The sequence below is a fragment of the Salvelinus alpinus genome, chromosome 22, assembly GCF_045679555.1.
Source record: "Salvelinus alpinus chromosome 22, SLU_Salpinus.1, whole genome shotgun sequence".
In the NCBI taxonomy this organism is placed as follows: domain Eukaryota; kingdom Metazoa; phylum Chordata; class Actinopteri; order Salmoniformes; family Salmonidae; genus Salvelinus; species Salvelinus alpinus.
In genome coordinates this window covers 8,883,225-8,905,883 of record NC_092107.1, presented here as the reverse complement: position 1 = coordinate 8,905,883, position 22,659 = coordinate 8,883,225, and the positions used below count along the sequence as shown (strand labels likewise).

General features: G+C 42.5%; 1 protein-coding gene across 1 annotated transcript; it reads left to right on the top strand.

The window, feature by feature from the left end:
• Positions 1-1,957: 1,957 nt before the first annotated feature.
• LOC139548928 (alpha-2-macroglobulin-like) lies at positions 1,958-22,659 on the top strand. The gene is made up of 36 exons (XM_071358899.1): positions 1,958-2,113; positions 2,667-2,850; positions 3,380-3,536; positions 3,687-3,739; positions 4,017-4,037; positions 4,202-4,370; positions 4,505-4,589; positions 4,790-4,904; positions 5,016-5,124; positions 5,205-5,314; positions 5,500-5,667; positions 5,827-6,063; positions 6,358-6,421; positions 6,707-6,852; positions 8,054-8,203; positions 8,716-8,937; positions 9,075-9,168; positions 9,524-9,647; positions 9,877-10,102; positions 12,616-12,742; positions 13,797-13,918; positions 14,401-14,452; positions 14,608-14,691; positions 14,970-15,146; positions 15,510-15,591; positions 15,866-16,022; positions 16,593-16,667; positions 17,938-18,103; positions 18,194-18,390; positions 18,704-18,919; positions 19,124-19,242; positions 19,666-19,756; positions 19,981-20,049; positions 20,245-20,350; positions 22,253-22,292; positions 22,429-22,659. The coding sequence occupies exons 1-36, from the start codon at positions 2,031-2,033 to the stop codon at positions 22,430-22,432; spliced, it is 4,401 nt and encodes a 1,466-aa protein (XP_071215000.1). The 5' UTR covers positions 1,958-2,030; the 3' UTR covers positions 22,433-22,659.

Here is a 22,659-nt window from a genome sequence, read left to right as displayed (position 1 = left end):
GTTTTGCATAGGCCAACCATGGCTGATATAAATAATATGAGGATAGTGAAACTAGAAAAGGACATTTCCTGCTCACACCATGGGAAATAAATATGCTATTGGTGAGCTAATATGTTGCATTTTATCCCTCCAAGCACATAGCAGTAGGCTATGGTGGCTTTTTCATGGCTAATGTCTAAATCGACAGGTGGGCTAAATCAACAGGTTAGCCAGGCTAAACATGTATTTCTTCTCTCAAGTGTTCCCGCCAACATGTGTCCCAAAAAAATTGCCTGGGGTATTTTGGTCGTCATTCTGACTGTCCCATTGGTCAGAAGGCTGCGACTAGTTGAGAACTTCTCTGCATCCATACACAGAGCTATGGATGCAAGGACTGGCCACACCTATCTTTTTAAGATTTCAAAAGCAATACCTGTTAAAGTAAATATTTTTCTCTGAAAAAAATTGAGCATACATTATAGCTCAGTGTTTATTATTTATTTTATACAGTCTTTTTTGCTCATCTTTATCAAGGGTGCTAATACATTTCAGATGTGACTGTATTTTATGTGGATCCCAGTAAGAGTGGCTACTGCATGTGCAGCAGCTAATGGAGATCCTAGTAAACTAAACTAAATCATAATACTTCAAGACTAGCAAGCATACATATTTTCTTTAGGAAATGTCATTGTTTTAGTTTCACCATCCTCATATTATTTTTATCAGCCATGTTTGGCCTATGGAAAACTCTCTCCATGATATCCACATTATTAACTTACTCCTCTTCATTCCTGGGGAACAAGGGCCTGATATCCACATTATAATGGCATAACGGCTGTTCACATTGACATGTGGCTAATTTCAGCACCCAGAAAGAAATGTTTAGAATAACCAGTGGTGGAAAAAGTACCCAGTTGTCATGCTTGAGTAAAAGTAAAGATACCTTAATAGAAAATGAATAGTAAAGTGAAAGTCACTCAGTAAAATACTACTTGAGTAAAAGGTTAAAAGTATTTGGTTTTAAATATACTTAACTATCAAAAGTAAATGTAATTGCTAAAATATACTTAAGTATCAAAAGTAAAAGTACAAGTATAAATGATTTCAAATTCCTTATATAAAGCAAACCAGACAGCATAATTTTCTTGTTTTTTAATTTACGGACATCATTTACAAACGAAGCATGTGTTTAGTGAGTCCGCCATATCAGAGGCAGTATGGGGATGAGCAGGTATCTTCTCTTGATAAGTGTGTGAATTAGGCAATTTTCCTGTCCTCCTAAGCATTCAAACTGTAACCTGTACTTTTTGGTGTCAGGGAAAATGTATGGAGTAAAAACACATACTTTTCTTTAGGAATGTAGTGGAGTAAAAGTACAAGTTGTCAAAAATATCAATAGTAAAGTACAGTTACCCCAAAAAACTACGTAAGTAAAAATACTTGAGAGTATTACTTAAGTACTTTACACCACTGAGAATAGCAAGAGGCACAATCCCTCTGCATTGGAGCATACAATTGCCATTGTTTCAAATTACTCTTGTTGTTGTATATTAATCCACTAGGTTTACTGTTAGATTAGATGACAATATTTGGCTGTTGATATTAACATAGTGCTGACACAATGGGAAATAAATATGCTATTGGTTAGCTAATAGGTTGCATTTTATCAGTCAAAGCAGAAAGCTGTAGGCTATGGTGGCTTTTCACATGAATAATGGCTAAGTTGACAGGTGGACTAAATCGACAGGTTAGCCAGGCTACATAGGTATTTCTTCTCTCAGGTGTTCCAGCCAAAATAGCCTGAGGTGATTTCATCATCATTCGGACCATCCCATTGGTCGGGGGATGTGACTAGTTGAGAACTTCAGCGGGAATTGGGAGGAAACGGGAGGTGGCTGCAGTGTTCCAAACTATTTGGAAGGGAGTGACACAGGAGGGTGCATTTGGGTATATATAGCACCGTTTGTGCAGCTTTCCTGACAATCTCCCTGGACGAGGAAGAGAAGGGAGCATTTCGAAGTGCGGAGGAAGACCGACTGTGTACCGAAGCTATGGCCATGGCTCTCAACTTACTTTTCTTTGTATTGATTACATCGGTGATTATACAAACCGCGACATCGAGCACCTTCAAATCGTAAGTACGCTACAAAACATTTGATGTAGAAAGCAGTAGATTAAACACACAGTCAGCAATTTTTATTTACATGTCTGGCTGGATACAACTTCAAATGTAGGAATTAATTATACTCTGAATTCTGCACGCTATGCACGTGCAGGTGTAGCATAGCCAACCTGAACAATATCATTATTTTAGTTCTAAACATATTAAATATAATACAATATTTTATATGCTCATTGCACTGATAACTGAATAGATGCTTGCAATTGTCTCTTTGAATAATAATAATACAAAAAATTATAGTGGTAAGGCCACAGGACATCACTGTTATACATACAGTACCTCTATCTCTCTGCATGTGAGGCTTTTCATTTGTTATGAGACAAAACAGAATCAATTGTGCCCTCCATTGGACTCTGAGTGGGGCACATAGCCAGAGACAATTAAGGTCACTTTATCCCCAACTTTAAAAAATCAGTAGGCTACAAAGGAACTGAAGAGCTGTTTGAATACACGGCCACTTAAGTATTACCACAGCTGCATTCATGCTTAATCTTTCCCCTTTTAGGATTTACCTGGTGACGGTCAGCTCGGAGGTGGTAGGAGGGACCAAAGAGAAACTTTGTGCTCAGGTCCACCAAGCCACAGAGCCTCTGTCGTTGAAGGTGTCGCTGGAGATGGAGGGGGGCAGCAGCATCATTCTACTGGAGGAAGCCGTAACACAGGACTTCTATCGCTGCATCTCCTTCCAGGTCAGCTGCAACTGTGCTGCGTTCAGCAGGCTACAACGTTGTGGAACGCTCTGATATAAATATTTCATGTAGAACCAACATGCCTCTCTGACATGTAAAGTATCAAGCCAGCTCTATGTATGACATTTCTAACTGCAAAGTTCCACAACGATGTGATGCGCTATAGATCAGGATCTTCTATAATACTATGGAAACTAGTACTGGTCATCCTCTACCATCATCTAAAGAACACTATTCTTACTAGACTCAAACTAGCTACATTCATTCAACACTTTTATTCTGAGTAGTCAATCATGTTTTGTGGAATTCAACTTCGATTACAGGCTGGGTGTTGTATGGAAAATGATCCAACCTATGAAAGGCAATAGCAGTTAACCTCAGCAGAGCGAAGTATGATTACTACATCTACCACTTAGCAAAAAGCCCTCTGTTCTCAAGCTACTCAGTCAGAGAGCCATACTTTGGTTGAGGGGCTAGAGAATTGTAGAAATTCTAACAAGCTTCCATTCTTCTGTTTTTCATATTGTAGGTACCCCCAGTGAAGGCTGAAAGTGTGGCCACTGTCCATGTCAGCATCAAGGGGAGGAAGGATGAGATGAGTAATAAGACCAAGATCCTTATCAAGCCTAAAAGATTCCTGACCATTTTCCAGACAGACAAACCAGTCTACAAACCTGGACAGACAGGTAGTTAGAAATCATCTTTGATGAACACTGAAATGTTTGTGTACTTTACAGTATATTTGTGAGGCCATAAGCTTGATGAAAGGTCATTACTGAAATGGTGGATGGATATACTGTACACTATATAGACAAATGTTTCTACCGTTTTCCCAGTCAAGTTCCGAATCGTCTCGCTGGATGCCAGTTTCTTGACATTCAATCAGATGGTAAGTTACTCTTTCAGTGTTGTCTGGGTGAGACAGACGGACTGTGTAGCTGGCTCGGCAAACGTGGTCAGAGTTTATTTGCTCTACTGTAACTCTGTAGATAAAGATGCTTGTACTGTAGAAACTGTTTTGGGAAGACGTGAAACTGCTTCAAACCCATTTTTTTGACACGATAGTAGTTCCCTTTAGGCCTACTGTGAAAACAATTTTGGGAAATAATAAAGTTTGAGAATGTTTTGGGGGGCTGAATGCTGAATGTTTTGTTTCTCTTTTCTAGTTTCTAACAGTGGAGCTTCAGGTGAGACTTATTCAAATCCATTGCAAATAAAAACCAAAGCTCTATATATAACATGATCTCTCTTCAAAAATATTACCTTCCAATATGTACTGTGGCATGAATTTATACAATTCCTCTCTATAACAAAAATACCTTCCTTCAACCTATTATGAATCTGTATACAGGACCCAAACTCCAACCGCATTGCTCAGTGGTTGAACCAGTCAACAGTGAGTGGAATTCTGGACCTGTCCCACCCCATGTCCGCAGAGGCAACGCAAGGAAGTTACATCATCACTGCATGGAATGAGAAGGGAGAGCAAACCTCCCAAAACTTTGACATCAAAGAATATGGTGAGGAAATTGGCATGGGATAAAACAAATCTGATTATTGTTTTTACATGGTGATTCCATTGTGGTCTGTGATTATGTTTTTGGTGTAGTTCAACAGACAATGAGGAAATAATATTGATATGTATTTTTTATAGTTTTACCCAAATATGAGGTCAAAGTCTATCTACCCCAAACCATCACTATTCTGGACAAACAAGCAACACTGAGAGTTTGTGGAAAGTAAGTGCATAAGATGACAGACAATAAGATGATATGTAAACTGGGACACTTAATGGACAGAATATTACGCCTTAATTTGGTTAATGCATAGACTGTACTTTATAGATCCTGTCCCATGTTTGATACTTGCTCATGTTCAAAGCTGTTTCTACTTTTTTGCAACAGTTAATTTGTCTGTCTTCTGCTGACTTTATTTCTAGATACACTTATGGAAAACCAGTGGTGGGGTCTGTCACGGCGAAAGTTTGCAGAAATGTAGTTCAAAATCACTGGTTATTTGATTCTAGTAATATCTGCGAGTTGTATCTTATGAAAGTAAGTGTTTTTATTGTTATGCCAAATTCTTTGACGAAGAACACTCACTGTGGACGAAATGTTAAGGTTTTTGTAGCTAAGCTGACCTACAACTGTACTCATTCTCCCTAGACTGACAAAACTGGTTGTGCAACCCAAATTATCGACTTGACCCGGTTCCGTCTACGTGAATCTTTTGGGGACTTCGAAGTGGAGACTGAGATGGAGGAATATGGAACGGGTAGGAGAACCTTATCTTGAACGTAGATGTGTTTACATGCTGAACTGTTAACCTCTGACCATTGCCTGTGTTCTCTCCAGGGGTCATCCTTAAAGGTAGTGCCAAGGCAAGCTTCACCAATGTCATCATAACTGTCAGTTTTGAGGACGTGCCCCAAGCATATAAACCAGGAATTGCATACGAGGGGAAGGTGAGGACAAACTATATTAACAAATGCCTTTTTAATAACGCTGCAGGGAAATATCTTAAAGAAGTTGTGCTGAATGTTAACATATCATTTGGTTTATCTAAACTAGGCATTTTATGCCTTTTATTTAATGGGAGTGTATATTTAGTATATTGAATGTCTGCAGTCATCCTGTCCTGTGTTTTCAGATCAAAGTGACCGGTCCAGACTCTAGTCCCATTCCCAATGAGCCTGTGTATCTCTTCCTACAAAACGGTGGCAAATCTGAGAACTGGACTCTCACCACAGACAGCAAGGGCATTGCTTCTTTCTCTCTAGACACTTCTCTATGGAGTTCTGATTCTGTCTCTCTGTCGGTCAGTGGTCCCTCAGTCATGTTTACCTCTGAATATTTAATCAATAATTATTTACTGTAAATATTCAGTTTGTTCTGACTGATCATTCATTTCCTGGTGTATTCTCCGAGGTTACTACAATTTCTAATTTTGATACATTTTCTGTTTTTCTTGAACCAGGCTCGTTATCAAAAGGTTGAGGAGGATTATCCTTACGAGCAGGGTGTGCGTAGACCTCTATATACATCTGCTTACCATTTCGCACAGAAATTTTATTCCAAGAGCAAGAGCTTTGTGAAGATAATGCAGGGTGAAGGGAAGTTCTCCTGTGAGAAGGACGGTATTGTTCTTGCTCACTACATCATCCAAGGGGTGGAGCTGAAAAAGGGACAGACGACCCTGGACTTCTTCTATCTGGTAAGATTAAAGGGATGTTTCACTCAAAATATAACCTTTTTTTTTTTTTTATCGATTCCACCACAAGATTTGGGATATTTTACTTCAGTATTTGATTGTTTTGTCTGGAAATATTTTAAGAATGGCTTGGGGAAACCATATAGTACTTGACTTCTAGTTGAATATTTCACCTTAGCTGATACACAGTAATATATCGCTTTAGTAATATATTTGCTAGCAGATCTCCAGGTTTTGGCAACTCTTTCTCTGGTTATTAATGTTGATGCTGCCACCTGGCTGTCTCTTATGTCCCAGGTTATATCTAGAGGCAGCATTCAGCAGCACGGCCGTCTTCCTGTGGCCATTAAAGAAAGAAAAGGTAAATGAAGTGTCTTGGATTCTTCCGAATGCTTCCTAACATTTTTTCTTTAGGACTTCTCAGAACCCCACTTGATTAGAGAACATACCTCCTGGAAAAGACCTAATGGCATTAAACTGGCATGGGATATAAACCTGTCACGACAGAATTCAATCATCCAGATTACATCTTCAGTACAAGTTCTTACTGCACAGTATATTTCATAGACTAGTCACTGAACACTATGTCCGTATTGGTGGTTTATGGTGAGCTAATGTTTATCCCATTGTCCATCTCTTGTTTTAGTAAACCAAGGGCAGCTGATGCTCTCGCTGCAGCGGATGCCTGAGCTGACCCCGTTTGCCCAGGTGGTGGTGTACACCGTGTTGCCTGATGGGGAGGCAGTAGCAGACAGCCGAGACTTCCCCATTCACCTCTGCCTAAAAAACAAGGTAGGCAACTAGGCGTCTTTCACCAGCTACATGAAATGTGATCTATCGGGGCAACATGCACTACGATCAATTTCCAAAATGACTTCGCATCAGACGATGATATGAAATCCTTCAACTGCACCTTTTGGATCATCACAAATCCTTTGGGTCTGTTTCTGTTTCTGGTTGTGATCAGTTGCGTGCTCAGTAGTGGTGTAGATGAAAGTCAGTGGTTTTGGTCACTAGTTGTTGTGTGGTTGAGGTCAGAAGATGAATGGTCGGAAGATATGTAGTTGTGGTCAGCAGTTGAGTGATCACTAGATGTGTGGTTGTGATCAGTAATTGCGGTCACCCTCATTTTTTTGCCCTCTGTCTGGTGAGTACCCATAGCAATGGCTCCGTTTGGGCTGCTCCATAATGACACAGTATAGTAGACCTCAGCATGCCACTTTGTCACTCTGACAAACGGCTAACTTTTTTTTATTGGTAGAAGCTATTCCTAATCTGCTCTTTCCAGTCAGAACAAAAAGTTGTATACAAGTAACTTGAGTGAGACCATTCCGCACGTTTTAGTTTGAACTGCGTGTCTAGCGTAAACGATGTAGGAGGAGTAGCATGCTGAATAAGAAAAAGTATGTTGAATATCTAAGCTGGGGCTTTTGCTGCGCAATCCCCACAGATACACTTACTCATGATATAATTCTGCCAGGTCAGCCTACTTCGCAGTTAACATTTTAATTTCGTTTTTTGGGGGGGAAATATTTCTGCCAACCCACAAGATGATCACATCAACTGGCTACACACTGAGTGGTAGGCAAACATGCACACCGCACAGACCGACTGGGGTAATATTAATGGAGATGAGTTGGCAGACATTGTTAGGTTTCGCTTTTTAAGCCAATAGTGGCTAACCAGGGCTGGGATGTCAATGTTGCGTTGATTAGATAGTAGCTGAGAGCTTACGGTGTTTGACAGTTTGCTGTGGAACACGTGAGATTTGCATGTACTTTCAGAATCTTTGGGCGAGCTACTCTAGGTGGGCTGCGACCTACTGGTAGCTTGTGATCGACCTGTTGGAGACCCCTGCTCTACACAGTACAAGCATTATTATGTTATGGGCTCTGTACCAGGATGCTACTATATTTGGAATGAACCAATGCGTTGGACATGTATAGATATATTTCAACATAGCTGTGATGTCTCCTGCTTTTCTCCTCTCCAGGTGTCCCTGAAGTTCTCGTCCCTCCAGGAGTTGCCAGGGGAGAAGACCTCTCTGAGCCTCCAGGCCCACCCAGGGTCTCTGTGTTCTCTCAGGGCCATCGACCAGAGTGTGCTGCTGCTGCAGCCTGAACAGGAGCTCAGCCTAGACTCTGTATGTTCTCCATGGTCCTGCATCCCAAATGGCTCTATGTAGTGCACTACTCTTAACCAGGGCCTCATTGTGGTCAGTGCACTATAGAGGGAATAGGGTGGCATTTGGGACAAGACACAGCCCATCACATTAACTAACTAACCATTGACTCACCATACTAAGCTGAAGCCTAACCATGATCACACCACCTTTGGCATTGTTTTTGTGCACCCATGTTTTTCAAGATAGGATTTGGCTCATTGTCAGCTTCCTCTAACCATGTATTAACCACTGTCTGATACTTAAAGTTTAGAAGTTTCAACTTGTGGGACTATTTCGTTGGTTCTGTTGTACCACTAAATCGAGTGCAGATCAAGTATTGGCTATTTGTATTTAACCCAGGTGTTATCCTATGCACTGACATTGTCCTGACTATGTACTGACCCTATAACCTCTGACCACTCTCTGACTGTCAAGATGCTGCGGATTAAAAAGTCAGTATTACTAGAGGTATATTACTTCTCTCTCCGCAGGTCTTCAGTCAGCTGCCTGTTCAGAAGTTGTCTGGATATTCATACAGGGTAGAAGACCCCTACCCATGCCTTCGATATCCTCCAAGATTTGAAGAGGAGATGATTATGCGCCGTCCACCCGTACCAAAACCGGTTGATGAGTTGGTTGTACCTGATTGGGGGAAACGCTCATTCTGGTTTGGCCCCAGCGATGACAAAAACGATGTCTACAGCATCTTTAAAGTATGAGACTCAAATAAGTTTGTCTGTTTTGAATATGGAAAATGTATAAATTAATAGTAAGTATATACAAGACTCAGGCTAAAATGGAGTCTTTGTAAAGTAGACACTCAATTAATTAAATGTACTTTTCATTTTAGGAAGTTGGAATCAAGATCCTGACCAATTCTGATGTGAAAAAACCTTACGACTGCAAGACTATCTATGCAATGAGACAAAATGTTATGATGGAAGGTATTGTATAGAGTCATTGAATGCTGGTCACCTCATTCTGTTTATATACTGTTTAGTGACTGTATGATAATACTGTTCTCGACATGGCTCATCCTAATATAGCTACTACTGTACATTTTTTATTTCCCAAATGATATTCTGTCTATCCACACCATTTATATTCCCACTCTAATATCTACTTGGATTGTTAGTTCTTAACCTTTTATTTGTATTGTTGGAGCTAGTAATGCCAGCATTTCGCTGCACCTGCCAAAACGCCTACAAATCTGTATGTGACCAATAAACTTTGATTTGATATGCTAATGTATAAACCTTTCTAGTCTCAACCTAATGAAAGATTTGTTTCTATTTACAGCTCGTCCCATGAACATGATGCCAAATGAGGAGAGTGCACCAACCCCTGGAGCCTCTGTCGGGCCTAAGGAGACCGTCCGCACGTACTTCCCTGAGACCTGGATCTGGGACCTGGTTCCTGTGGGGTAAGCTTTGTGACAGACGCCATATTTGTAGTCCAACACATCCCTTTCCATGGGGTGCTGGGCTGACAATGCCTACTAATATGGCAATACTGAAACCACAGGCATGTCTTTGTCCTAGGGGTCGATATAAAAAAAAAATAACCTAGTCCGCTATTGAATTAACCATGTCATGTGTTCTAATGTTAATATACATTTTGTGTTTTTTTTGCGCCCTTTTCACCACTACCAGACATACAGGAAAAGTGAATGTTGAGAAGACTGTCCCTGACACCATCACTAAGTGGGCTGCAGGGGCGTTCTGTACTTCCCCAGTGGGTTTTGGCCTGGCTCCCAACACTGGCCTCACTGCCTTCCAACCCTTCTTTGTGAGCCTGACGCTGCCCTACTCTGTCATCCGGGGGGAGGTGTTCACACTCAAGGCCACAGTGTTCAACTACCTTTCCAAGTGTATCATGGTAAGCCCTCCCAGTGTTGTCTCTTTCTTTACTTCTCCAGTCCCACTTCATTTGGGTAGACCAGGGATAGGCAACTAGATTCAGCTGCAGGCCAATTTGTGTTGGAGCAAATGATTGGGGGGGGCCAGATGATGATGATGATGATGATAATTTAACAGCATTGACTCCGGGATGCTGGCCTTCTAGCCAGAGTTCCTCTGTCCAGTGTCTGTTCTTTTGCCCATCTTAATCTGTTATTTTATTGGCTGAGTCTGAGATATGGCTTTTTCTTTGCAACTCTGCCTAGAAGGCCAGCATCCCGGAGTCGCCTCTTCACTGTTGACGTTGAGACTGGTGTTTTGCGGGTACTATTTAATGAAGCTGCCAGTTGAGGACTTGTGAGGTGTCTTTCTCAAACTTGACACACTAATGTACTTGTACTCTTGCTCAGTTGTGCACTGGGGCCTCCCACTCCTTTCTATTCTGGTTTGAGACAGTCTGCGCTGTTCTGTGAAGGGAGTAGTACACAGTGTTGTATGAGATCTTCAGTTTCTTGGCAATTTCTCCTATTGAATAGCCTTCAGTTCTCAGAACAAGAATAGACTGACGAGTTTCAGAACGAAGTTCTTTGTTTCTGCCTGTAATCAAACCCACCAATTCTGATTCTCCAGATACTCAAGTCTAAAGGGCAGTTTTATTAGCACAGTTGTCAGCTGTGCTAACATAATTGCAAAAGGGTTTACTAATGATCAATTAGCCTTTTAAAATGATAAACTTGGATTAGCTAACACAACGTGCCATTGGAACACAGGAGTGATGGTTGCCGGTAATGGGCCGATGTAAATATTCCATTAAAAAATCAGCCGTTTCCAGCTACAATAGTCATTTACAACATTAACAATGTCTACACTGTATTGCTGATCAATTTGATATTTTAATGGACAAAATGTGCTTTCAAAAACAATGACATTTCTAAGTGACCCCAAACCTTTGAACGGCAGTGTACGGTACCAATCAAAAGTTTGGACACCTACTAATTCCAGGTTTTTTTTATTTTACAATTTTGTACATTGTATAATAGTGATGACATCTCAACTATGGAATCATGTAGTAACCAAAAATGTGTTAAACAAATCAAAATATATTTTGTATTTGAGATTCTTCAAAGTAGCTACCTGTTGCCTTGACAGCTTTGCACACTCTTGGCTTTCTCTCAACCAGCTTCACGAGGAATGCTTTTCAATTACCAGGTGTGACTTGTTAGTTTGTGGAATTTCTTTCCTCTATAATGCGTTTGAGCCAATCAGTTGTGTTTTGAGAAGTTAGGGGTGGTATACAGAAGATAGCCCTATTTGGTGAGAGACCAAGTCCATATTATGGCAAGAACAGCTCAAATAAGCAATGAGAATCAGTCTGAAAGTTTCTTCATGTCTTACAGGAATGACAAAGTTCTGACTGACCTTCAAGTGCAGTTGCAAAAACCATTAAGCGCTATGATAACTGGCTCTCATGAGGACCGCCACAGGAAAGGAAGACACAGACTTACCTCTGCTGCAGAAGATACGTTTTAGTTACCAGCCTCAGGAATTGCAGCCCAAATAAAGCTTCAGAGTTCAAGTAACAGACATCTCAACATCACCTGTTCAGAGGAGACTGTGTGAATCAGGCCTTCATGGTTGAATTGCTGCAAAGAAACCACTACTAAAGGACACCAATAAGAAGAGACTTGGCCAAGAAAAACAAGCAATGGACATTAGACCAGTAGTCTGTCCCTTGGTCCCTGACTCCAAATTTGAGATGTTTGGTTCCAACCGCCATGTCTTTGTGAGACGCAGAGTAGGTGAACGGATCTCCGCATGTGTGGTTCCCACCGTGAAGCATGGAGGTGTGAGGGTGCTTTGCTGGTGACACAGTCTGATTTATTTACAATTCAAGGCACACTTAACCAGCATGGCTACCACAGCATTCTGCAGCGATACGCTGTCCCATCTGGTTTGCACTTAAAGGGATGATAATTAGTTTTTCAACCGGACAATGACTCAAAACACACCTCCAGGCTGTGTAAGGGCTGTTTGAGCAAGGAGAGCAATGGTGTGCTGCATCAGGTGACCTGACCTCAACCCAATTGAGATGTTTTGGGATGAGTTGGACCGCAGAGTGAAGGAAAAGCAGCCAACATGTGCTCAGCATATGTGGGAACTCCTTCAAGACTGCTGTAAAAACATTACTCATGAAGCTGGTTGAGAGAATGCCAAGACTGTGCAAAGCTGTCATCAAGGCAAAGGGTGGTTACGTTGAAGAATCTCAAATATATTTTAACACTTATTTTTTGGTTGTCATAGTTATGATGTCGTCACTATTTCTACAATGTAGAACATATAAAGATACCCTTGAATTAGTTATTTTTGCTCAACTTTGGGGGAACAAATCACTCACGGGACGGTTTTGGCCCACGAGCTGCCTGTTGCCGACAATCTATAGACGTTTTTGAGAAATCTAGTAAAGAGTTGCAATTGACCCCATGTGTTTCTTAGGTGAAGGTAACTCTAGCTGAGTCGAACCAGTTCACAGCCAGGCCATGTGAAGGCTGCCAGTACACACTGTGTCTGTGTGCTGAAGAGAGCAGGACCTTCAAGTGGACCCTCACCCCAACTGCTTTAGGTGAGCCATACAGTACTCTCTGTCAATCTATCACCTGAGCCCTAGGACCATACGTCGGGACTACCGGCCGTGGTGACTCCTTGCTGTCCCCAGTCCGCCTGGCCTTGCTGCTATTCCAGTTTCAGCTGTTCTGCCTGCGGTTATGGAACCGCCACCTGTCCCAGACCTGTTGTTTTTCAACTCTTGATGATCGGCTATGAAAAGCCAACTGAAAATTATTCATGATTATTATTTGACCATGCTTGTCACTTATGAACATTTTTGAACATCTTGGCATAGTTCTGTTATAATCTCCACCCGGCACAGCCAGAAGAGGACTGGCCACCCCTCATAGCCTGGTTCCTCTCTAGGTTTCTTCCTAGGTTTTGGCCTTTCTAGGGAGTTTTTCCTAGCCACCGTGCTTCTACACCTGCATTACTAGCTGTTTGGGGTTTTAGGCTGGGTGTCTGTACAGCACTTCGAGATATTAGCTGATGTACGAAGGGCTATATAAAATAAAATTGATTTGATTTGAAATTGATCACAAGGCTCTTGCAATAGACTCCACAGTTACTCCCTACACCTAGGCTCTTGCCCCCTAACCCTTTGTTTGCAGATCGGTAAGGTGTTAGAAATATGGTAGAAGCTCCACTGCACTGCTTATACCATCCACACCTTTCAAATATGCAAATAGTGAAGGGTTAGGGCCAGAGGGGTAGGGAGTGATTTGGAAGCAGTGATGCTCCTGTAAGACAGGGTTGTTGACTTCACACAGCTCTCGTTAGACAGAAATTTAAGTAAATGAAATAATTTACCTGATGCACAAATTCCTTGAATATATGACATGCTCAAAGATCTCCCTCGGGGGTTATCTGTGGCTATCAGAGAAATGGAGGGAGGGAACAAGGGGAGAGGAAATGAGGGATGGAACAAAGGAGGGAACAGTTGAGCCAGGGTACATGAGTGACAGAGGCTGGAGGTGGAGTGGGTAAGGGTGCGCAAGCTGATGGAAGGGCAGGTTGATGGGTGACTGGTCTAGACTAGAATGTTAATGTCTCCCTGGACTGAACTATAGGGGAGGTGAGCGTGAAAGTGAGCGCCGAGGCGTTGACAACTAAGAAGTTCTGCGGCAACGAGGTGGCCACGGTGCCAGAGAAAGGACGCATTGACACCGTTGTGCAAACACTGCTGGTGGAGGTGAGTGTCTGTCCTGCATGGCAAGTCAACTGTTTTTCTCCCACATTAATTATAAAGAGATCCGGGTGTTCAGTAACACTAGGGCAAGGGTGAATACGGTAGAATTTATATCCCCTGCTATTGTATGTTGCATATTTTTATGCGAGGAGACCAACAAGGTTTGGTGTTTCAAGCCCAATGCAGTTAGACTCCGGCCCATGCATAATAAATTGAAAATGTGTGTATATATATTTTTAATAAAGAATTACTTGGTGCATGTCTTTTACATTTTTAGATTAAGCTGTATAGCTGGACCTACACAACAGATGGTCTGGGACGTAGACTTATCTTAAAATTGGTCTACGTTTCAGGTCTAAAACATTTGATTAACTTTGATTTGAGTGAAATGTACCTTTAAGTGGTTACCATATAAATTCTATGGTAGAATTTACTTATTAGACTCCTTAAAATTTTAATTTTGGTGCTGTTTCACTTTCTGTCAGGCCGAGGGAACCCAGGAGACGGTCAGCCACAACGCTCTGCTCTGCCCTGCAGGTTTTTTCCTGACCTATCAGTCATACTTTCTCATAACTACCCCGACGATTAAGTTGACGTGCATTTGTTGTGGTTTAGATGACAGATACTTTTTAATTGGTTCTCAAGTCACTCAGTCTCTCAGTCTGTCTCGTTTATCTGTCTCGCGTCACCAGAGGGCCCAGTGGAGAAGGACATCTCTCTGAAGCTGCCTGAGGTGTTTGTGGAGGGCTCTGCCAAGGCCTCCCTCTCAGTACTGGGTGAGAATTCTTCATCTCTTTTGCTGAGTTTTCACACCTAATTTTAAGTTTCATAACATTTTCAGTATGTTTTCCATTTTGGTGCAGATGAAGTGTAGGCAAGGACCTTTCATCCCTCTATTCGTGGATGTGGATATTCCACCTGCAGATCTATGATTGCCTTAAGGTTATTGCTGATCAGGATAAGCATTGGTTATTTTTAGGGTTAAGGTAAGAAATGGGGCTCTGCTGGTCAACTATCCACTGCGATTGTCTCAATGGTTGGTCTCTTTCACCAGGTGACCTGATGGGTCGGGCCATAAAGAACCTGGACAGCCTGTTGCAGATGCCCTATGGCTGTGGAGAGCAGAACATGGTGCTGTTTGCTCCCAACATCTACATCCTCAACTACCTGCAGAGCACCAGGCAGCTCACCATGGAGATCCAGACCAGGGCCACGGGCTTCCTAGACAGTGGTGAGTGAACTGGGTCCAGTTCAGTAAGGCATAACATGTTGCAACAAATCAAGCAATTAATATCAGACATGTTCAGTTACAGCCTAAAAATAACATTCTTCCTACTGGACACAACCCTGGTGAAATGGACTGCAACGGTTAATGAAATGTTTAATGGCATACATAGCATGCCCTGGTATATGACAATATTTGTAGTAAGCCTTGTACTTTTTAAATGAGTTGTCTGATCCTGTGTGCATCTCTTCTCTGACTAGCAACAACCTGTTGTATATATTTGGCTCTGAACCAGTTAACGTCACCTTCCACATGCAGTACAAGTCCCTAGAAGGAGTGTCTTTGTTCATTTGGCCATTTGTGTTGCAGGCTACCAGAGGGAGCTCAACTACAAGCATGACGATGGCTCCTACAGTGCCTTTGGGAAGAGCGATGAGTCTGGAAACACGTGGTCAGTTCAATTGTCCACACAGTCATAATACCTTAGATGATTCCTCAATTTACATTTGTTTGTCATGAAAATGACATTAGTTTAAAGGGGGTTGCAGTATGTAATCAAGGTAGGAATGTGATGGTCTCAAATCCATACTAGTATGTGCTATGGCAAATAGAGTTGGCTTCAGCACATACAGTATGGCTACTGTTATCTAGAGTCTATGATCCATAGTTTAGGCTCACGACATCTAGTCCGTGTAACTCCAGTGACATCTGACCTGTGTCCTCAGGCTCACCTCCTTTGTGCTGAAGTCCTTTGGAGGGGCCAAGCCCTACATCTTTGTGGACCCCGCCCACATTGCCCAGGCCAAGGCCTGGTTGGCCAGTCACCAGCAGACGGATGGCTGCATTGCGTCAGTGGGGAAACTCTTCCATAACGGCATGAAGGTAAAGGGGAGTCAGAGCTCAGTGGGTAATAAGAGGAGTATTATACTGCTGCCACCAAATGTGAAAAGGTAACGTTAAGGGCAGAGATTCAGCAGGAGGTTCTGGTGCAAGTGTTTAGAGTGCAATGGTGGAGTCTGCCTAAAATCCTAGATAACTAGCAAACAAAAGACTTGATAATAATACATAGTCTAACATCAAATATGAATTACTTTACATACTTCATATTGTACTGACATATAGGATAATGTACTGTTCAGCAGGACCTTAGAACCCCACGTGTGCCCTAAAGGAGCACATACTGAGCACAACAAGAATCCCAAGCATGTTTTAGCCAGTCCTGAGAACACACCACCTCCCTAAAGGGACCTCATTCTGACTGACTAGTCCCGACAGCTTTTGCATCTCCAAAACATTACTCTTAAAATTATTTCCCACCTGTTCTTTATCTTTGCACCATTATCATTTGAATGTTTTAAACACTGCAATGTTTTTACCTGATATCAGTGACTTTGAAACTGTAACACCTTGGGAGTACTGTATGACGTTTACTGGCATCCTTTGTTGTCATAGGGAGGGGTCGGGGATCAAGTGTCGCTCACTGCCTACATCACCGCTGCACTGCTGGAGCTGGATGGCAACACTTCTGTGAGTTATCACCTCTTTCCATATCCAAGTATTTAAAAAAAAAAAAATATTATTGATAAACAAGAAGGCCACATTTGGTGCTTTAATCAAAACATGAACGGCCTTAGTGGATATTTCTGCTTAGCCGTCCAACTACTTCACACAATTTTAAATAAGACTATCACCCACAGAACGCCTCACTTGCCATGTATTCTAATTTGTTAAACAACATCCCAATATACAGTTCCTTCTGGAAAAGTTTTCAGACCCCTTGATTATTTCCACATTTTGTTACGTTAGCCTTATACCATTTTTTAAAATCCTCAGCGATCTATACACATGATAAAGCGAGAACCGGTTTGCACATGTATTGAAAATAAAACAGATTCCTCAGATCTTCTGCAATGAGATTGAGCTCAGGTGCATCCTGTTTCCATTGATCATCCTTGAGGTGTTTATACAAGTTGATTGGAGTCCACTTGTGGTAAATTCAATTGATTGGACTTGATTTGGAAAGGCACACACCTGTCTATAAGGTCCCACAGTTGACAGTGAATGCCAGAGCAAAAACCAAGCCATGAGGTTGAAGGAATTGTCCGTTGAGCTCAGAGACAGATTGTGTCGAGGCACAGATCTGGGGAAGGGTACCAAAACATTTCTGCAGCATTGAAGGTCCCCAAGAACACAGTGGCCGCCATCATTCTTAAATGGAAAAAGTTTGGAACCACCAAGTCTCTTCCTAGAGCTGGCCGGCCGGCCAAACTGAGAAATCGGGGGAGATGGGCCTTGGTCAGAGGTGACCAAGATCCTGACGGTCAGTCTGACAGAGCTCTGGAGTTCCTCTGTGGAGATGGGAGAACCTTCCAGAAGGAAAACCATCTCTGCAGCACTCAGGACCCCTGACTGTTTTGCCTCTGGAGAGACCTGAAAATAGCTGTGCAGCAACGCTCCCCATCTAACATGACAGAGCTTGAGAGGATCTGCAGAGAAGAATGGGAGAAATTCCATAATGTTTTTGTCCAATTCTTCTCTGCAGATCCTCAAGCTCTGTCACTGTACACAGTATATACACTAGTTTATTTATATTGCTAACATTATTCGGTACTCATACCCATATTAACCTGATAAAAGGTCTGGGTTGTGTTCATTAGGGAGCGCAATGGAAAACCCATGAACATTTTGCAACAATGTGCATGTTTCTTATTGAAACTGGGAGGGAATATCTGGATCAATCAGTGTTCCTCTGTTTGGTGCCTAATAAACACAATCCTGTTGTATGTGGGTGTGTCAGGACCCCATGGTGGAGAAGAGTCTGACGTGTCTGAAGGCAGCAGTGTCTGACCAGCTGGAGAACACCTACACCATGGCCCTGCTGTCCTACACCTTCACCCTGGCCCAAAACCAGGACATGAGGGCCAAGCTCATCACCCACCTGGACAAGATAGCTGCTACCTCAGGTATGTCTTGTCTCTTGGTGAAAATGTCTCTACCTTTCTGTCTGCCGTAAAACGGTCACTGCCGACCACTGACAATGAAAATTACCACAGGTGGCAATCGTCACTGGGAGAGAGCAGAGGCTTCTGGGACGAAGACGGACTCTCTGGAGGTGGAGATGACATCCTACGTGCTGCTGGCGCTGCTCTCCGGTCCCACCATGCCAGGCTTTGGGCTGGACTACTCCACTGGCATCGTCCGCTGGCTGGCCCAGCAGCAGAACCCCTACGGAGGCTTTGCCTCCACACAGGTACTTTGTTGGTCTGGTAGACATTCATTCACTCAACCAACTCATCTGCCTGTCGATCCTACTGTTAGTACATGGCCAAACATGGATCACACAAAATCCTTATTTGTATATGAAATGTAGCAAATTGGACATTGTATTAAAGCTTTACAATCATTTCATAACACAACACATGGAGTTCCTTGAATTGTTGTGTTTCATTTTACAATCTTCATATGTATTGCTTTATTATATTGATTCTCTCCATTCATACCCAAGCTATAGTCGACCCGGATTTGATTTTGCAACAGTACTTCCCCCTCCCCCCTGTCACCAGGACACAGTGGTAGCATTGCAGGCCCTGGCCAAGTACGGTGCTGCCACCTTCAGTCCAGAGGGCGCCAGTACAGTCAGTGTGAGCTCGGCCGGAGGCCTGAAGATGGAGTTCACTGTGAATCAGAACAACAGGCTGCTCTATCAGGAGAAGCAGCTGAGGGAGGTCCCTGGAGACTACAACATCAAGGCAAAGGGCAAGAGCTGCGTGTTTGTGCAGGTCAGGCTCCAGTCATTTTCCCTTTGCTGCCCCTCAGTACTGCATGTACTGAGTATCTGGTTTGTGTTCAGTAGAGCACACTGTTGCACAAAAACTAACGTTTCAACCCTAGAATTTCAGCATTAATGGTAATGCATGTGTGCTACTGTACATTGAAATGTCTGTTGATTTCATGCATCTCAATAGTATCGTCTGTCTTTTCAGATCGCCATGCACTACAATATTCCCCCTCCTCCTGACTTCTCTGCTTTCAACATCTCAACACAGACGCTTGGGAAATGTGACGGCACCAAGAAATCTCTGATAGTGTCTGTGGCTGTCAGGTAGTGGTATTCCTTTTACCTTTGAAATAGCAGCTGAAAAAAATGACAACCACCAGTTTGTAGATGCATTTTAAAAGTATCTTTAATGCTGCACTGAACTTTTTGGGCGACCTGACAATTCATGTGGAAATATGAGTTATAGATCTGTCATCCTCATTGACTGCAAGAAATGTTAGATCTCTTTTTATGCTTCCCATTCTTAAGTATCGTTTTTGCGTCTTACTTTCGGTTTTGAACAGCATAAAATAAATGTTTGGTTACTGAAAATATATTTCAAAGCGGTTTAGATGGTACAATGATTTTCTTGCTTGTTTTGTCATTAACTAGTAGAATTTTAGCAATCAGGAAATGGTGGTGCGATTTCTGCATATTTGCACCTTTAAGATAATATCCATCCTTCATCTGACTCTGTGTGACTGACAGGTACAATGGTCGGCGAGAAGAGACCAACATGGTGATCATCAATGTCAAGCTTCTCTCCGGCTTTGTCCTGGACACATCCTCCCTCGGGCCTGTGAGTCAATAAGAGAACCTCAGTTAATCAGGGCCAGGAGTTTTACCAGTTTGGGGAACACTCCTGGCCCTAGGTATAATCCCCTTGAGGATTAGTTAATGTATAAAATGATAATGGCATCTGTTCTAATTGTAAGTATTATTGTTTTGTCAATGCCAGTGGTTGTCCTTTGAATGTATCAGTTGTACTATGACACTATCTTATCCTGTGTTCTGTTCTTCCAGTTGAAAAATGACCCCACTGTCAAACGTGTTGACCTGGAGGAAGGACATGTCATCATCTACCTAGATGGGGTAGGAACATGACTGTTGCATCTAAACGGGGCTGTCTTTATCGGTTACAGAACTTAGTTGGATTTGGTCTCATTTGCATCTACACACTGAACAGTAACATCAAAGTAAGACCGTAGTGGATGTTTTATACAGTAGCAATATGTGAATCTATAACATTGAACTGCAATGTCAAATGTATTATTCCTTTTCTTCCAGCTCAAGCAGAAGGAAACGAAGACGTACAGCCTGGCCATAGAGGAGGATGTGCCTGTGAGGAATCTGAAACCAGCTGTGGTGAAAGTGTATGACTACTACCAGACAAGTAAGAATTCCATCTTACAGTGAAATGTGTAGGGTTGCCAAGAACTTTAAATAAATTCTGTGGTTGTCCCAAAATCCCGACTGGCGGATTCACAGAAAAGGGAGAATAAGCAGGATATCCATTATCCTCCAACCAGGATTTATGGAATACCAGGGTATTTAAGTTTCCTGAAATTCTGCAACCTTAAGTGATTTCATTTGCAGAAAACATTGTGCTCCCCAAGGGTTATCATGAAAAACTGATACTCTTTCTCAAATGGAAAAAGATAAACGCTCAACTAGATATTAGACCGTGTCAAACTCATTCGAGGGCCAAGTGGGAGTTTTTGCTCCTTCCTTGTAAATGTTTGATTGAATTAAGGTCACTGATTAGTAAGGAACTCCCCTCACCTGGTTGTCTAGGACTTAATTGAGAAAAAGAAAATCCAGCAGAGGCCCTCCATTAAATGAGTGACACCCCTTGGATTAGACCTTAAGTGTCAACTTGTTAGCTTTTACCAAAAGTGCACCGTGTGATGTAATATAAACTCATCAACAAAAAAAAGTCCTCTCACTGTCAACTGCATTTGTTTTCAGCAAACTTAACATGTTTAAATATTTGTATGAACAACTAAGACGTGAGATGTTACCCCACTTTTCCACCAAGGCACCTGCAAGTTCCCGGACACTTCTGGGGGAATGGCCCTAGCCTTCACCCTTCGATCCAACAGGTCCTTAATGGGATTGAGATCTGGGCTCTTCGCTGGCCATGGTAGAACACTGACATTCCTGTGTTGCAGGAAATCACGCACAGAACGAGCAGTATGGCTGGTGGCATTGTCCTGTTGGAGGGTCATGTCAGGATGAGCCTGCAGAAAGGGTACCACATGAGGGAGGAGGCTGTCTTCCCTGTAACGCACAGCGTTGTTGAGAGAGCTTGTCATTGCAGGCAATGTCCGATAATGCTGTGGCCCCCAGACCACGACGGACCCTCCAAATCGATCCTGCTCAAGAGTACAGGCCTTGGCGTAACGCTCATTCTTTCAACGATAAATGCGAATCCGACCATCACCCCTGGTGAGACAGAACCGCTACTTGTCAGTGAAGAGCACTTTTTGCCAGTCCTGGCTGGTCCAGCGATGGTTTGCGCCCATAGGCGACGTTGCCAGTGATGTCTGATGACCTGCCTTACAACAGGGCTACAAGACATCAGTTCAGCCTATTGCGGACAGTCTGAGCACTGATGGAGGGATTGTGCGTTGCAACTTGGGCAGTTGTTGCCATCCTGTGCAGGTGTTACACGTGGTGTGCCACTGTGGATAATCAGCTGTCCGTCTGTCTCAGGCGTCTTACAGTACGGACATTGCAATTTATTGCCTTGGCCACATCTGCATGCCTCCTTGCAGCATGCCTAAGGCACGTTCACGCAGAGGAGCAGGGACCCTGGGCATCTTTCTTTGGTCTTTTTCAGAGTTGGTAGAAAGACCTCTAGTGTCAAGTTTTTCATAACTGTGACCTTAATTGCCTACTGTCTAAGCTGTTAGTGTCTTAATGACCATTCCACAGGTGCATGTTCATTTAACAAGCATAGGAAACAGTGTTTAAAACCTTTACAATGATCTGTGGATTTGTACTTATCTTTGAAAGACAAAGGGACGTTTTTCTTTTTTCCTCGTGTGTGTAGCTTTTTTTTCTCCCCTCTCTAATGGAATACCAGTTTCCAAACCACCCCATTCTCTGAAATATTGGCCACTGGCATACCCGTCAAGGTTACGTAAATAACTCCGGTTCATTGAAAGGAAACCAGACGTCACCAGTATGGGCCCATTGGTTCACCCCTGAAGTGGGAATTTAATGACTGACGGGGAAGTAGTTATCATTCTAAAGGAACTGACCTCTGCATTCTCCTCTTTTCTGTTTTCAGGTGATGAAGCTGTGAGTGAATACAGCTCCCCGTGTGCAGAGTAAGTACAACCTTTCTAATACTTCATTTTCATATCTAAATTTGTCAGTTAAGCTATGTATGTTCATTGTTTTTTATAGGGAGTAAAATCCTAGGCAAAGCATGGAATATATTATTGATGTTTGTCATTTTCACAGGTGACAGCCAATCAAGCTGACTGGACTTGGGCTCAACCAATTGCTTTCCTATTTAGGAAGAGCTCCTAGAATGGAGGGGTTCTATTTGGTGCTTACACATTGTCCAACTTGTAATCCGTTTAACATTAAGTGAACACAATTTAATAGATGGGCCTTAAGGTTACCTCTGTAATCCTGCTATAAAGTGATTGTCGTGTTTCTACGTTAATAAAACCATGCTATGGATTCAAA

Bases quoted from the DNA above. Each gene is read 5' to 3' on its own strand.
- LOC139548928 (XM_071358899.1), top strand. From the start codon at position 2,031: ATGGCCATGGCTCTCAACTTACTTTTCTTTGTATTGATTACATCGGTG. The intron at 8,204-8,715 runs GTATGTTCTCCA...CTCTCTCCGCAG, and splicing joins AGGAGCTCAGCCTAGACTCT to GTCTTCAGTCAGCTGCCTGT. The intron at 10,103-12,615 runs GTAAGCCCTCCC...TGTGTTTCTTAG, and splicing joins ACCTTTCCAAGTGTATCATG to GTGAAGGTAACTCTAGCTGA.